Below are 18101 nucleotides of genomic sequence, written 5' to 3'. Positions count from 1 at the left end.
ACCTTTGCAAGCTGTTCAAACAGATAATTACTTTTTTTTTTTCAGAATAATTAAATATTTTCTACATATTGCATTATGAGTTAAAATATATAAATATATTTGCATAAAATATACAGTGGCAAACTCTGCTCTGAAATGTTATCTTGAAGTCCTTTGGTTTCACTTGATAATATTCTTTGATGGTTAAAATTGATTTAACTTTTTTCTTTTCCCCCCCCTTTTTTTTTTTTTTTTTACATTTATGACTGTTTTATAACTAAAGATATGATATCCCAGGAGGCATTAAGCAAATGTATTTTGTTAGATATTTAAATGCTAAAACTTTATTTGAAGAAAAAAAAAATCAAATGAAGTTTGAAGTATACAACTCAAATTACGTGACTGAGAGAAAACTAACTTTAGAAATAGATATTATCAATCCTATTTTCTAATTTTTTAGAATTAGGATTGATCTGTCTTGTAGCAGTATGCCTGTGATGAAAATTAAAAATGCATTAAAGAATTGAATATGATGTACTTTATATAGTGGAAAGAAATCTTCCTTTTCTCCCACCCACAAATACCTGGTGTAGAATTAACCACTAAACTAATTCAACATCCTGGGGAAAAGCAATGCATTTTCAGCAGCTTTTTCAGAACCTGCAGAACTTGGTATACTACAAAAAAAAAAAAAAGATTCCATTTATGTCCAGTCTACTGTAGCAGAAGTTATAGCACAGTCTAGTGTCAGTGGAGGACTGATTCTCCCACTGCAGAGAACATATAGTTTTTTTTTTTTCTCCTTTCTTCCTTTTTTTCCACCACACAGTGGACTCTTTTACCACACAGACAAGTAAAACTTTATAATGGCAACTCACTGCTTTTCCTTGAAAGGGCTATTAATATAGAATTCAAACAATACTCGATAATGTAAGCTCCCATGTAAGAAACTCTTCAGATACCTCTGTTAGCTCAATGTGAGCAACACACAGTATATGATCAATAACAACGTCCCAGCTTGGGAGGGAGAGGGACCACGGCTGTCTCGGATGATTACGACAGACAGACAGGCACAGACACCACTCCTACGTCTCTCAGCAAACTGAACTTGCTTCTGCTGCTGCCGATGGCAAAAATCCTTTGAGCATCAGTCCAAGGTGGCTACAGCCCTTGGGGAAGACTTCACAGTATTATCACATGCATGTTAAAAAAAACACAACTTTGGTTTATGGCACATTGCCATTCCTAAAGCCTGTTGTATCGCCTGTTCTCAGACGCCAAAGGTGATGCATTGAGTCTGATGAATCTGCAGCTGCCAGGGCTGCACGAAGCAGGTGCAGCCTTTAACCACCTACCATTTGCTGTTTCATACCACTGAACTTGAGGGCAACCTTGTCAGCAGTCTGAGCGGGCCTTGCCTACTGTATTTAAGTGTAGGCCATTTCAGTGCTGCACCAGCATTAACTTCACTCCAGATGTGAAGAGCCTGAATTCAGGAGTGTTCCTGTCCCCTAGACCCACTGCCACCATTCCTTTCTGGCATAGGACTCAGTGCTTTCAGATGTATTAATGCTTGCAGCTCTGCAGTGTTAACTTTCAGGTAACAGGAAAAGCTTTATATCAGTTCATATGGTCCAACTATGTCCCAGAAGTGGTCTCTTTATGTGAACAAGTACCTGTTAGTAATAAGGAAATTATCTGCTCTGATACTGAGTTCTGGGTAATATTGGATTTTACATTACAACAGCAGTGCTCTATATCTAAAGCAGTTTTTCTCGGTTACAGTCAGATTCCACTGTCTTTTTTTTTTTTTTTTTAATCAACTGTGCTGCAGCTTTAACAGCCAATGTGTAAAGTTTGTGGCACTGGAAGAGTACAACGTGGTGTTATTTCAGCCCTCGGAGCAGGATCCTCCCCAAAAGCCAATGACTGCACTGAACAATCCTGCCAAGCCCCAGTCTCTCCTCCCTCTTAAATACCAAACACCTTTTAAACAGCTTTTTGTCTAGGTCAGTTGTCAGATACCTCATAACATTGCTCCCTCCAAACCTGCTACCCGTCTGCTACCCAACATTATGCAGACCTGGGCTGGTGTTGGCTGCAGAGTGCACATCGCACGCACTTTGCATACTGCTGAACCCCATCTGCTCCATGCAGCAACGAGAGCAGCGATTTCCCCGCTCCTCGGGAGCGGTAACAGACAAGTCATCTACTGTGGTTTAATTAGCGTGACATTTCACTCCGCTACCTATCCCACCAGTGGGAGGGCAGTGGATTAAGCCCCTGGATTCCCCCTGGCACCGCAGCCCAGGGAGAGGCACCCCCCGCCGCCCCAGCAAAGCGCCAAGTCAACTCACAGGATCTCCAGGTCGCGCAGGGCTCGGAAGGCTCCATCTTCGATGCAGCTGATCTGGTTGTTGTCCAGTTGCCTGCAGAAAGGAAGGGAGAGGATGAAGGCTGGCCGGTGCGGGCAGAGCTGCCTTGGAGAGCCGGGTGGGGGGCTTCCCCGGCCCCGAGGGGTCCCTCCACCTCCTCACAGCGCCTGCTCGCCGCCCCGGCGCAGGGCTGCTCAGCCTGCCACGCTGCTCCGGCTCTGGCACTGCTGGCTGACAGCGCTGCACGCTACCGCACACTGAAGCCTGTCAGGTCTCAGTAAATATTAATTGCGCCTTTTTTTTTTTTTTTTTAAAGGCAGAAGGGAGTAATTTCATTACATTAGGGCATCCAATCCATTATGAGCTTTTACCGTCATGTCACTGAAACAATTTCATTAAGCTAAAGGCCTGTAAATCATTGGAGGTCACTGTGTTGCCCTCCGTGACCTCCCAGAATGCCTTTTCTTCTTTTACTGGAAGTTGGAGTCCTCTGTCCTGACAGTACTAAATCTCCAGGCTTTATCTGCCTGAGAGCTGTGAGAGTGCATAGGGAATATACCAATTCCAAATTAGACTCAACTAATCTAATTTTATAGTCTTTTTATTATTCTAAGCACCAAATGTCTGTGGTGGTTCGATGCCTCTCTGCATTGTTACTGGTCCCATCTGGTAGCCCATTCTATTGAAAGATTTCTGACTAAATGCAGGGTCTGTCTAACTCCATCAGGGAGAGCAGCCCAGCAACAGGAAGCATTATACGCACATACACTTAAAACACTATTCTGCTTCAAAATGTGTAATTTAATATTTGGAATGTGAAGTTCTCTCATTTGTTTCCCTACATACGCACAATTTAAATATATTTTACAATATACGTGGATACAGCAGTACAGCTACATCTGCCTTTCTTGCTTAGAAAATTAAAATTGTAAGTTGTAATTTAAAATTCAGTGATTACATTTTTTAACATCTGATCCCTTAAATTTTACACTTAAAGAAATACAATTATGTACCTACTCATGTGTAAGTACAATGTCTGCACTTCATAAAATAAATTAAAAATAAATAAATAAATAAATATATATATATAATGCAAGCTCCTGATTCTGTAGCTGTGATTTGCTTAGTATAAACTTCAGATTGGTGAGGCTGGGATCATTTGTCCTGTTTGTGTAAAGTATCATGAACAAAGTTACAGAGATTGCACTGCAGTTTCTAGTTGCTGTTACAAAATAATAACTATACATACGCAGGTAGCAAATATATTACACGTATACATAATATATTTCCATAGTTTTGCCAACTTCTTCCAATTTGCTGTACCTTAACTTTGGACTAAATAAACATTCGTCACAACAACTTTCTTGCTACACAACAGCAAAGCACAGGCAGAGCACTACAGTATAATTACAAAACAATGAAAACAAACAGAAATCTCTTTTGGGGTAAAAAGCACAAGGCAATCCAAAGGTTTAAAAATAGCCACGTTGGATATAATCTTTACATATCCCTATACAGACTGAATTTAATCCACTAACACTGAGTATATAGGATATGGTTGTGTCTGAAGACTATAGGAAAGTTATCCTTGGTCTGCTGTCAATGAACATCATTTTCTTTATCATTTTAAGTACATGAAATACCATACAGACTACAAGGTCTACTAAAAAGCTTAGCAAGCATAAAGGCAGCTAAGGTTTCTCATAGCTCTCATAACTTCAGAGAACATGCTGAATTTAGAAAAACTTTCAGCAATGTCGCCTACACTGACCAATACCAGAATTTAAAATCCCCCAAAGGGATATTTTTCAGCGTGACAGCTCATGTGTATTGTATATATGTATCTATACAACTATATAAACACTTATTTCTTTATGTCCTCTCTGCCTCTCCCACCACCCTGCAAAGATGCTACTATCTATATAATTTTGACTGCTGGCAAAACAAAGTGGCTGTAGAGTGACTTTTTATGCGATCAATGTTTAATTGTGTGGGTTGTTAAAAATTTGTTGCTCAAATGGAAAAGATGGTGGATTCAGGAATAAGCTTCAAATGAGTTAAATATAATGCTGGTTGCATGACTAAGTACTGTACACTTCAGTTGGCTTTATTAAGCATACTTTATTAAGCATAAAGTTGGCACATACTAGCAAGATGAAGAGAAAGCAGGAGCAACTTGAGAACCACCTCTCTCTTTTCTTCTATGGGAAGTACTATATATTGCCTATTTTTATCTGAGTTACACTGTAATATTGATTTTTCTGCCAGATACACTAAAGCAAGCAAATAAACCCAGCATGCTAGTCACAAAGCCTTCTATTAAAAAGCTTCATATGTGGTGTGTTGCTTTCTTTAAAAAAATGCTACTCTTATAGATTGATTTTTGTTGAAAATGCATAATGACAATCTTAATCATATTTCTATAGGTCCCTTCATGCTAACACTAACAACGAAGTTTAGCCCATGTGATTAATGCACAGGACCACTGTAAGGGAAACCTCCAGACACGACAGAAGACATGCACTTAGGATGTTCAGTAAATTTGGAAAATATTCATTAGAGACGTCACTTTACATTCAACGCAGTCTAATTCTGTGTGCCCCATAAACTAAATCTGCGCAGTCTCTGGGAGGCCTCCACATGCTTAGCACTTCTTGATAGCAGACAGCTTCTGTCTCCTGATATCTATCATGCCCTGACATTCACATCTGTGTTTAACTCTAAGCATGAGAATTTCTTCCCAAAAGGAACGCAACTATTAGCTGTCTTAAAATTAAGCATGACAGTGTTTAAGACCCTTCACCTCCCCATTATTTCTCTATGTGCAAAAATGGAAATTCTATTTCTTTGCATTCACATAGCAGCCCAGTGAGTGGTTAAGCAGAGACTGGGGATTTGAGAATTCAAAGTCTAAACAATGTCTTCCTTGCAAGACAATGTATTAGTTTAAAGTTGGGAAACTTCAGGTACAGCCTTACAGAAAGCCATAGATAGGTGTTGAACAGATCCTTTTGTATCTCTGAAGACAAAATAAAAAGCCCATGACGTGGGCTAGCAGACAGACCATATACTCAAAGCAGACATGCTCTGCGTGCAGCTCTTCAATACAGAACAGACATGCCCACCACCCCTCGGAGAACATCTTATCTGAGTAACACTAATCATATACAGAGAGTGTAAAAATTCAACTTTAGAAAAATTAAAAAATCGGTATTCAAGAACAGCTAGCACGTACATTTCCTTGAAGAACATGTTACACTCCTCTGGTTTCTTTTCCTTGCTGCCTTCTGCACGGGGCATCCACACCCCGTGAGCACCATTACCTGAGATCAGGTCAGCTACGCCGGTCTCAGGTTGATTTCAAAACTGGCCTCAGCCAACAGAAGCATTTATTCAGATTTAAACATCACCTCTATTTCTCAGTGTTCATCCTTTTTCTAAAAGATCTTTTTCTCCTCAACACTACAATCTGTTATGCATTTAATGGTGTAATGCAATTGTTAAAAAGAAAAAAAAAAGTTAAGATGACACTCGCTCAGATTTTAGACACAATTTTGCAATGGACAAAGTCACCTTTTATTCCTCTGCTTGCTCCTGCCTTTTGCAAGAATAAAGCACTGATCTCAGGCTTTATCTATAACTATCAAATGATTCAATTGCCTCTGAAGAAAATACATGTTCTCATGCTGAAAAAGTTTGAAGAGGCTTCTACAATGAATGAAACTGCAAAGATGGAGCTGTGTGATAGCCACAGAGTAGGAATGACATATTATAAGAGCTATAAGAAAGGTGTGAACAAGAAAATGCCACCAAACTTTGAATTTCAAAGTTTTTGCCAGGTTAGATGGACACTGGCTTTTATTTGGGTGACAGCACGTGTTTGGATTTCAATGCTGAATCCCTCATGTGTTAGACACAAAGCACCAGACTTGGGCTCAGTGACGTTGTCAAAAGGGCTCTTGCTCCAACATCAGTGAGCTGAGATCCCCGCTTGGGAAAGCCAGCAGCACACGCGTGATTGAATTACCTCCTCTGACCTCACCCAGGAGGCTCCAAGGATCCGAGATCTCCGTGACAGGCAATTAGCAACTAGACAATGCTAACAGCTACAAAGAGCAACACCAGAAAACCTCGGAGAGCAGAGCAAAACACATGAGCAAGGAAAATATTTAGTGGGTATATGGGATTTAGGTGAAGTGTGACAAATGCTTGCAAATAATGTTAGAATGTACCAAACTGTTTGGAGAAAAAGGCATCTTTTATATGATAGAGTTATAATACATAATGCCATATGTATGGCCCCGTGACTCCATTGCCAGTCTCAGTTTTTATTAAAAACATGAAGATTATGTGATTAAATTGCATGCAACAGATCATCATCTGTCTTTAAAATTTATGTTATAAAGAAAAAAAAAATAAAGCTAAAAATGGAGACATCACCTTTCTATGAAATGAAAACTAATGCTGCATCGTAACCGATTTACATCACAAGAAATTCTATGGCTTAGTCAAGACACTACATTAACTGTTTAAAAGACAGTTCCCTCTGACAGACTATAACTCTGGCTTATCCTTTTAGATTTCTATGTTATCTATCATACTGGAGAGTTAAATTTCAAAGAACATTTGGAAGGAATAAGATTTTAAAATGTTGATATGGGTTTGCCATTTCAAATAAGCCTTTAAATGAAATGATTTGGATTTTTTTTTTTCACAACGATACTTCTGTTTTCAATTACATTTGAGAGAGAAAAATCAATAATAAAACTAATGTAACTTTTATCATGATACTGGACTTAAGATTAAAACCAAAACTGTTATAAAATATTATAATGAACAAATTGAATTCATTCAGAATGAGAATTTCCAAACCTGAAATTATCTGTTACTAACATTAAAAGTTAGCAACTGTTTAGAAACCTATATTTATGTATTACTGGCAATCGTTATTCATATAACACTAAGTAACCTGATGCCATATGTAAGAGCTTACACTGCCTTTTCTGCAATTTGCCACACACAGATACATGAAGACATCCTCCAAGTATCGAACACTGAGCACTTCACAACACCGAGCTTTATGAACAGTGGTTTGTACTTTGCTTCAGAGAGCGTTGTATTCTTGTTTTTCTTGCTTTCAGTTACAAACAATACTGAGGCCACTGCAGAGATCAAATGTTAAGCTAGTTTTTAATTACACAGTGATATTAGTTTAATTAGTATAACTTCTTTATATATTTTGTTCAAAATCTAGTTAAATATTTAAATAAAAGCCTGCCTTAACAGGTAGTATGATAAATATTTGTCAGATTTCTCATATTTTAGACGTTTAACATAAGTGCTCATCAATTACTTGTGTATTTAAGAAAGTTCCACTGTTACAGATCAGAGATTACTACCGTTATAGATCTGAGACTGAGCGTTTCCTGGTTAATAAAATCTTCTACCGCATATTTAAGTGTCCGTGTTAAATGCATTGCCTTACAAAAATATTTAAAACAGATGATTTTTCAATAGCCAATACAAAGGAAGGTAAATACTTATTGAACTGTAGTTAGAAGAAAATGGATTTTTTTAATTACGTATCCAAAGGAACCTCAATTTCCTTTGGAAATAACATTTTCCTTAAACCTTCTCCATTTTTTTTCCCAATAAAAACTGCTGGGTCTGTGCAATCACTGTCCCATAATATTTGTACCCTAGTATTAAAGAGGCTGTTCAATAAATTGTAAGAATTAGATGGGCACTCTACAACATTTATTATCCAGTCTCCAAGCCATTCCTTACATACCCTTGAAAATGTTAAAAATAAAAATAATAATAAAAAAGCCACTTGATACATCTCTGTAGAATTTCTCACAAACCAAGCTAAAGAACTTATCCTTAAGTCGATAATGAATGCACTGTAAGTGGTAATAGATGGTACTCTGTACTAATACTAAATTCAATTAAACTGAAATAATATAAAGTTATTTCAAAGTAGCTTTTAATGCGTTTTCCATTTACAATTTGTACTCTTTACTGAAGCATTACTAAAAACATTTTATAAAAGCTTTCTTGTATTATAAAATTTGAGGAATTGATACATTAAATTCAATGTTAAAATAATTCCCAAGTGGAGTAAATTGGTGGTGTGAAACACAGATAACAGAGCTGCAGTGATCCAGCTGAAATCTCCCTCTGGGATTTTAATAAGTGTTCCAAAATTCCATTAAAAAAAAAAAAAAAAAGAAAAGAAAAAAAGAAAGAAAAAAAAGAAAAAAAAGAGATGTGGTTTTACCAAAAGCTGTGGTGGAAGCATTGGGCAAAAACAACTTGTCTGCATGAAATAATCGGGCACAGTCATGTTCCCAGTCTTCGGTCATACCCAGAGCCATGCTGCCAGGCTGTTAAATAAGGAGGGAGGAATATCGGGGAGGGGAATTCCTTATAAACATTTACTCTGCAGACTGTTTGAAAGTATGAAGCACTTGGTCTAAGTTTAATTATTTAACTCAATTCAAAATGTTGCTGTCAAAAAAACAGAGATGATATTAATGTAAAATTGAGGTAACAAATGAACAGGTTGAGTCCTGCCTCTTGCCACAAGTATAAATACACACAGAACCAAGATTTCCTTTCAATATCAGGGGCTTTAGAACAATTAAAACAAAAAACCCTATTTCTGGTTGCTGATGTAACAAATAGTGCATACCAAGCACATAAATGGCTGTCTCCATAGCAATTGGGGCAGGTTTTGTGGTTTCCCTAGTTACTCTTGACTGATAACCATCTGTTGTTCTCCTCTGCCATCGCCCCAAAGGGGAAAAGGGGAAGAAATGAGGAAGATAAAATGGGTGTTAGAGAATATGAAAGTTATTTACTGTAGTAACTGTAGTAGTTTTTACATTATTGAAAGGTTTCCACTTACTTACATCTTTGTTTTATTCATTGTTATTTTCAGGTTCACGAGGATCAAATACCACACATAAAGAAAAGCTCTAATCCCAAGGTGTTACTAATCATTCACCCTATTGATAACAAACCAAACTAGGGAATTGTATTAGGAATATTAATAGGGAATCACACCATTAAAATTTTAATATGAAACTGTGGAAAATCTGAAACCAAGGCATTTATAGAGAAAAAAATACGGGGAAATTTTATTTAAATAATCAGAACTTTGAAACGTAAGAGCACGGCGTAGAGGGGATGCAGAAGGTGAGCATCCACCTAAATGCTGCAGGTGAAACAGGATCAATAAGTAGCTGCTGCCTTCTGTCCCTGGCCTGCAATAAGGGCCGGAAGTTACCTCTGATGGTGGCCATCACTCATGACCAGACCTCAAACCTCTTCCCTTCTGTGAGCCGGCAGTGCTGGGGGGACACAGAGGCTGCTGTGCCTCCTTCCCGGAGGACAGGGACACCACCACGGTGCCACCATGGGCAGCCCCGATGGCCCTGCTGCCTGGGGCACCTGCCACGATGGGCATTATACGCAGGACCGAGCTTTACATAGGCTCACATACGTCGTGGTTTTACTTCTATGGAGCTAATACTGCGTGAGTCATGCTCATTTCGAAGGAAAAACAAATAAGCCTCCACAGGCTAGTTGTTAGAGCAGATCAATATAGCAGCATGCAGCTGGGGTTTGGGGTTTATTTCCTTGAAAAAGACTCTGTGCGTGTGTTCCATATAGCAACAAATCCATTACAGAACCAAAACTTTTAAAAATGAGAGACACAGGGTGCTTCATCCCTTAATGCGATATCAGCTGTCATTTGTCAGAGACACAAAACTTGTTTGGGGCTATCAATATTTCTAAAAACTCAGCTTCAGCAGGACTCAGCTTCAGAGGACTGCAGGAAATTCTAGAAAGTGAAGCACCAAGGGAGGGTCACTGCCCTGCTGGTTCTCCACGGTGCAGGAGAGGGGATGTCCTGGATGCAAGGGACAAGGCTGCTGCTCACCGTGCTCCAGACACCACTGAGGGCTTCCCAGCCTCCTGCCCGGCTGCCTTCTGCGAGAGCTACAGCAGCACCGGGAGGGGGGCTAAAAATGCCCACATATGTCATACATTGCTAGAATAACGGGTGGGTGTAACAGCAAGGTGCTATTTGACAGGAGTGCTTAGCAAAAATCTTGTTAAATCTGATGTTTGAGTGTTTACACATCCTCATCGTTAATAATTTACTAAATGCAGCTTTGAGAGGAAAACTAGGGCTCTCGTGTCTTTAAGAGGCTCGGACTTTTTTTTTTAGCAAACATGAAAATTACATGATGAGACAGAAGCTATGGCAGAGAGCAAATGCGATAGACCTTAGCAATTAAGAGAAGGTAAACTCACTCAAGGGCCAGACACCAGAAGCACCTCTTGTACACAGTTAGGGAGATGTAAGAGCAAAAAGGAATCTTGACATTTGATCTCCAGACAACCGGCCCCTTTAATATCACATATTACGTTAGATTAATTCTATCACCTGCGGTCATAGAATAACTTGAAAAATGTTTTCCAGATCTTCAGACAAAAATTAGGAGTAAATAATAGTAAGAGATGTGAATGAAGTCACAGCAATGTGTTGACCTTGTCACATGGCTGCTAAATTTGGGCAAAACGGTAGAGATTCTTGTGTTTTAATTTAAATTTGGAAATGAATATTAACAGCTCGATGAATACCCAAACAATGAACATCTTGCGTTTATGAACTGTAGTACCTTAGAATAATACACCAACAAAGCTTTAAATCAGATCTTTTGTAATAAAACCTCTAGACTGTTATTACAAAATATTTTGGTAAGAGATGTTGGTTCATCACAATGCTTTAAAACAAAAATGGCCATTTAATCCTGGAGGGGGATGAACAGCTTTGAGTGTCTCAGTGCCTTATTTCGAGTTTTAGGTGTCTTTTTATCTATTTATTAATTTAGTCATGGTTGCGCTCAGTTCTTCAGCATTTAAGAAGTGCCGGAATAAGAACTAACCTCATACTCACTGGAGCATGGTCAATGAACACTACATATTTCAAGATGCTGCATTAGTTTTAAAACACTCTGGTAGAGGCTTCCAGTACTGATCCTGCTTAGCATAGGCTCAGAACCTTTCCTACAGAGCTACAAAGGGCAGGCCATTTCACCTTTAATACAGTTGTAGGCTTTGATTTTAGGATAAGTAAGTGGTACTTCAGACGATGAAGAGCATGTGGGGTGGTCTGCTTCCAGGTTGTTTTTTACCCCTTTTTTATGCCTCCACCAGTCTTCCCTTTTATATTGACCAGACAGCAGCATGTCTGCTTTTGAGACATGAACTTTATTCTAATAAATATAGGCCACTAAAAATAACCAATGTTGTAGGCCACTAAAAGTAACCAATGAAAAATAAGTTTTCAATTACATTAAGACAAGCAGCCACCTGGCTTAGCTACAGCTTTCTCTTGTTCACTGCCTACCTGTCTGGGCATTAGCAAAGTCAGAGATTTGGGTTGCTACTTGCAAATGCTCCTAAATGGCTGAGGTCCACATGGAGCTCCAAATTCTGACTCCTTACTCTGATTACAGCTTACTCTGGGACATCTCATGCCTGCTGAAAAAGAGGAAGAAGATCCAAGTACATCATATAACTGTACTCTTAAATCTTAAGGTATAAAGCACTGCCGGCAATGGATACTACAAAAATATTTGAGATTTTTTCTCTGGCATTTGCTTTGCTGCACATGCAACTTCCTTATCCTTGGTTTTTAAGTGCCTTCCTCACTGTCATTTCTTCTTATCCTTGGTTTTTAAGTGCCTTCCTCACTGTCATTTCTTAGCAAAGTACCTCATTTCGCAAGTCAGACCTGCAGCTGACTTGTAATCAATACTGGATAAACATATGGGCAAGTTTAGGTGAGAAATTCTAATTCACTCAGCTCTAACTGCTGAACTTTCTTCTCCAAATGCAGAACTTTTTGATTCAGATGTGAGCAATGTGTTGTCTTGCCCTGTCTGTTACATGGTGAAGTCTGTGGGGGAGGAAACCTCATTTCTATCTGCATGAGTCCTGACCAGGCTAGCCTAAAGGTGACTCCTCCTTAACAGCACTGACCAAGCTCACCCACAGAAATGAAATGTTCATTGGGCAGTTACATGTGCATTTGAAGATCCATCCACCTTCCTCTGGTAGTTTATCCAGGCTCAAGTTAATCATCCCATGACACTTTTTAAGAAGGTGTCACACAACCTATTCCTCTGTGGCTTGTGTCCTCTTCTGCCACCCACCCCTCTGCCTAAATCTACACCAAATTTGGAGCACTTGTGAAACTCACCTACACAGTCACCACAATGCCTTTGCCTGCACATTACAATAGCCTCAAAGAGTTAACAGGGCATATACAGAACAAGAAGAGTTCGGAAAAAATAACTAATTTCTAGAAAGAAAAAAAAAGAATTTTAAAGAAAAGTCAATCAAAAGGAAACCCAGAGAAGATGTTAGGAAAGGAAAACAAATAAAGGACCTGATATATTAAATGGAAACCAAAAATATTGTTGCTCTTGCTCATCTCGGGACCTAGCAATCACATCAAGTTTGAAATACTTTGAAAAGTGCTACGGAAATACACAGCAAACTGTATCACAGTTGCCAAAAATAAAGCCATTTTGTTTTATTGTTTTCAAGCCAGCCAAATTTATGTCATCTTTGAAATGTGTATCACCCAGGGTAAGGACAGCAATCCATCCTGCAGATTTATGTTTACAAGCATTTTGGAACAAATGTTCCTATTTGAATATCCATACAAACCATAAGCATCCAATATGTTTGGATCACTACGTGCAGTTTTGCAGTTTTTGTAAGCAGATCTTTAACTTTCTGAACAATGTTTTACCAAATTAGTGTGGAACTACCATATATCCTGCAGGAACAGGGCACAGAGCATATGTGACAAGTCTTCCACATATTCACCACGGAGCATTTCTTTCCTCCTATGTGAAACTGTAGGACTATTTTATTTAATTCACAAAAGCAAATGGTATTCATCTATTTTTGGCATTTATATGATCGCTGTAGTACTGGAGTGCCTCACTCTTTAATACATTTATTCATCCGCCCTGCAGATGCACAGCTGTCAGCAGCACAATGAGGTTTTATAAAATTTCAGGAACTGAATGTGCTGCTTCCAGTTCCACTTACCTACATAATTTCTAAATTAAAATATGCCTCTCTGGCCTCAGGACATGTAAAGTACTAACACAAAGGATAGAATAGAGTGAGTTTATACCAGACATGCTGAATGTCACTTACTGCAATGGATAATTATTGATAACGTGCCTACTGTCACACAGTAAATTTATAAACATATAGGTAAAATGTATAACAGCAGTAATGCTTTACTGAATTGCACTACTTGGAAGTAAAAATATCATCAAAAACCCTACTGGTACCCAATATCAACATGTAAGCTTGGTTCTTGGATAGAACTTAAAAATAGCTGGGTAACGAAGTCTTTCTTTTATCTTTCCTTCTGGATCATTATTAGCTAGGTGAGATTAACTGTTGGAATAGCTTGACCCTGGATCTGAAACTTTGTGGTTTTGAAATCCCAGTACCAAGGGATAACCACAATCTCCAAGACAGCATGCACTGCCAAAACAGGACGATAGGTTGCCTCCAAAGGGCTTTATTCTGACTTGCCAGAGGCTCTAGTAAGTTAACTTAAAAGTTATCATTTAAATATAAAAGCAGGATTTTTAATGAGCACAAAGAATTATTCCATTCGATTCAAAACAGGTAAAAACAGCATCATGAAATAACTAACTATATTCCTAATTTAAGAGGGAAAAAAAGAGAGAAAGAGAGAGATGGTTTATTATTAGAAATATGGTCAGCTAATTTTTATAGCTTACTTATACCTTACTTCAACAGGAAATATTGCAGATGCAGGCTTTTATATAGAATCCCTAGAAGATATAGACTTCAATATTTTTGTCTGCAGATATCTTAGTTTTTATTTTCTGAAGAAAAATATGTCTATTCAAAAATAATAACAACAACCTCCAGGTCATTTCAGACATTGTGATTTCTTAAAAATAAATGGCTACATGTCTAAACTGTTCATTCACATTTACTTATTAGCCTCTGAATAATGATTCTACAATCCTAACAAAACTGAAGCCATTAACAGAGACTCTTAAAACTCAACTTAATCCATATGGCTTTGAAACTTTCTTGCTAAGTGGTGGTTTTCTATTATTATTTTTTTCCTGACATTAATCCATAAATCTATTCATAGCATAGACAGCTGCTTCCTCTGCCAGGATTGCCATAACAAAAAGGAAGTCTTGTGCAAGAAAACTTTTACTCCCAAGTAAGATTAGGCAGCAATTTTGGATGAAAAGAGCATACCAGTTACCTTAGCTGACCCTTTAAACAAAATCTCAAATGTCTAACTCATATTGAAATGTGAAAGCACTTAAATAAAATGGGCAGAGAAAAGCCCAAGTTTTCTCCCTTGCAATCAAAGCAACAAGTCTTTTGTAAGTAGGCAAAGAGGATACCTGTGCAACCTTGGCTTCACAGCACATTTCTCCCATCCTTCTCAGTCATTCTGCTGAGAGTGCAGCTTGCCTAACTCATTGACAAGAGCTCGCTGCTTACCCCCCCACCTCCCCGTGCCTGAGCATTAACCCTTAATTATGCTTTCCAGCTGCTCCACGAGAAGCATGAGAGCCACATCTTTGAAAAGCCAAGAGTTCAGAGCAAAGAGCTAAAAAGCAAACAGAAAACAAACAAACAACCCAACCCAACACCCCACCACCAGCAAACCCCCAGCAAAACAGTTCGGACAACTGCTAGCCCTATTCTTCAGGCAACCAACTCAACCTCCTTGCTGCAGTCATCTTCCTTGCAAGTCCAGTTTTAAAAGCAGGACGTAACCCATAGGTGCTGCTGCATAAGAGCTGAGCTTAACCATATCAATTAAATACAAAGTAAAGCAGGTTTGACGGTAAAACTTGCGTATGGGGCTACTAAGAGGCCACAAAAGAAAGCAGAAAGAAGAATTCAACTTTGTTCAAATACAAATGTTCAAAAGCAGAAGGGTCCCTTTCCCATGTCAGGGCAAGCAGTTTTTAACGTTACCAAAAAGCAATGTTTTGCTGTGCTGAGCAGTAGATTGGATGTATCATACACCTGGAAATGCAGCAAGAACTGCTTACAGGAATCTCTGCAAACCATTTGCTTTAGCAAGTCTTGGGCACCACGTCACAGCTCTATCCAGGCACGTCAGGTTAGCTGTTTAAACGAGAATTAATTTATGGCTTCTTTTTTAGGGGAAAGTAATAATTTCATATTCTAGTATCATCATATCACAAATGTCTTATAAGCAACTTCTGACTCACAGGATATTGAGCCAAAATTATACAGTGAAATAATCTTGACCACTAGTGAAAGTCATGTTCCTTCAAAAGAAGGATTAAGAAATCCTCGCCTTTTCTGGTAAAACAAGAGAAAGGAAGAAAAATTCTAAGTGTGAAAATAGCACCTGGGACAAGTTGTGCACGAATATTATCACAGCGTTACTGTACCTTTGTTCAATGACTTGGAAAAAATACCTCAAAAAAGAGCTTTAAAAAAATACAAAGGACTGGAGCAGAGTTTACTTCCACACGAAGATAGAATTCTCTCATTTGTTTCTGTGACATTTATGGGACTACCAAAGGGTAAACAAAAGCAAAATTAGATCCCACAGGCTTTTGGTAGGAAAAAAAGTGGAGGAAAATGATATTCTGTAGCAGAAATCAGCTGTACAAATGAGACCGTCATCTAACAGCCCTTTCCAATGCCACTATCTTGCTTTCACCTTATGTTATCTGGTCTTAAACAAAAGGATTTTTATCATTGCCAACCTCAGATGTATTTTGTTAATGCTACTATCAGATTTACACCTAGATCATCACCATTACATTATTTTTATTAATCTCATAACAAATATTTGAGTGTCTGAGGATTTCCTCTGTGCTTCACTTAGAATTAGATCCTCCTTTTACATTGGAAGTAAACATTGCAGATCCCAAACACAAACATTACTTTTTTAAATAAAAGAAAAGAAGAATCCTTCACTGGATCTTCTTAATATTCTTGTGTGATTTACATGTTCTCGGCTTCTTTAGAGGAAATTTTTGAGTGATGCAGCAAGTTAGTTGCATAAAAGAACTGTATAATACCACTTGCTGTATAAACATGGTGAACATATGTTCATATAAAACCCATTTATGATTAAAAGACTGTAAAATACAATTATGCCGTTACATTTTTTTTCTCCTCCAAAATGTTTTCAGGACATAACAATTTCAGATTGAACTGAATAGCAAGTAGTTTGTTTTCCTGTGGTCACTTTATCTCATGGAGCCATCCAACTGCACTACAGTGAAGCCATACAACAGACGGAATCACTGAATGAGAAACATAATCTTTCCCTCCTGGGCTTTGAACGTGGCAAGAAACTAGACATGCTTTGCTGTTGTTTTGAATGTCCAGTTCTGCTCTCACACAGAAAGCTGCGGCTGAACTGAGTGCTGACAACAGGCAAGGAGCAGCCTTTCTAAGGTGGGGTCAGGAAGGGGGGAACATCCATCTTATTCTGTGGTCAAGGAAGAACAAGGCAAGAAATCTAGTTCCCCAATCAATTACTGAAATTAACTTTTGCACCTAAGTCATCGCCTCATGGAAAAAAACTCCTACTAATTCATCCTACCTGTTTTGGACTGTTTTATTCATCACTTTTTTTTTTTTTTAAAGAAATAAATTTAAAAAATAACAATTGTGCTATCCAGAAAAGTGATGCAGCATTAACAATTAAAGGAGTTTTATTCACCCTAAAAGGTGAATAAAATCCAACAACAAATCCAAAAACACTGCTGCCTATTTACAAGATGAAAAAATCAAAACTTAATCCCAATGAAATGGTAAAACAGCTTGAGATGGCAGAAACCTGTGGTATCTCAGCCTTGAAACCCAAAAAGCACACTGGCTCTTCAAAACTTCTTGGAGGCAGCAGGTCAGCACTCCCTGTAGGCCCCTTTGCTGGAGGCAAATTCCCCATTTTGCACAGGGCTGCTCATGCCAGACAAGTCCCAGCAGACGGCGGCACTGTAGGGGCTGCGTGGTGCCCGCACCCTGCCACAAGCCCCCCTGCGGACCCTCAGCACTGGGGACATGCCCTGCGCTGCTGCAGAGTCCTGCTGAAACCCAGCGGGGTGTGTGGAGGGGAAAGATGCCTCATGTTCTGGTTTAACTTTGTCCAACTGGAAAGGTCGAGGGGAGAAGGCAAACTTTATTCTGCTGGTATTTACAACCTGTATTTATTCGTGGAGTCTGCCCTGAAATGATATTGCTATGCTGTTTTGGCTAGAGACTACACACGCTGACCCCTCCGTGCACAGCTCAGCACCAGAATAATTCCATACAAAAGGTTTGCATTAAATGTAATGAAGCAAATGACAAAATCAATAAACCTGGAATGGTGTGGCTATCATAAAAATGATGTAAATTCAGAGTTCACAGTGGTTATGAAGCTATTTAGAATTATAATTAAAACCAGTACTATTTTTTTTTTTCAGAATAAAAGCTCCTTTGACAATCCTAGATGAATGCAACAGGAAATTTTCAACAAATGTATTCAAAATTAAGGTATGGCACAAAGACAGCATAAATTATCCAAAGATAAACTGTAGGCGTAGGTTTGCCTAAAAAAGTACAAAATAAAGAAAATTTGATTTTCATACTTTTTTCAGCTGA

General features: G+C 38.5%; 1 protein-coding gene across 6 annotated transcripts in view; it reads right to left on the bottom strand.

Annotated features, from left to right (window-relative positions):
• SLIT3 (slit guidance ligand 3) overlaps nt 1-18101 on the bottom strand; it is a 513498-nt gene that overhangs the window by 222076 nt on the left and 273321 nt on the right. For all 6 annotated transcript variants that reach the window (XM_040573726.1, XM_040573730.1, XM_040573725.1 and 3 more), the window contains one exon: nt 2337-2408. In XM_040573726.1, the coding sequence (XP_040429660.1) occupies nt 2337-2408 (72 nt within the window). The remainder of the gene's footprint in view (nt 1-2336; nt 2409-18101) is intronic.

Source organism: Cygnus olor, chromosome 14, assembly GCF_009769625.2.
Source record: "Cygnus olor isolate bCygOlo1 chromosome 14, bCygOlo1.pri.v2, whole genome shotgun sequence".
In the NCBI taxonomy this organism is placed as follows: Eukaryota; Metazoa; Chordata; class Aves; order Anseriformes; family Anatidae; genus Cygnus; species Cygnus olor.
This window is presented reverse-complemented; position numbering and strand designations above follow the sequence as displayed.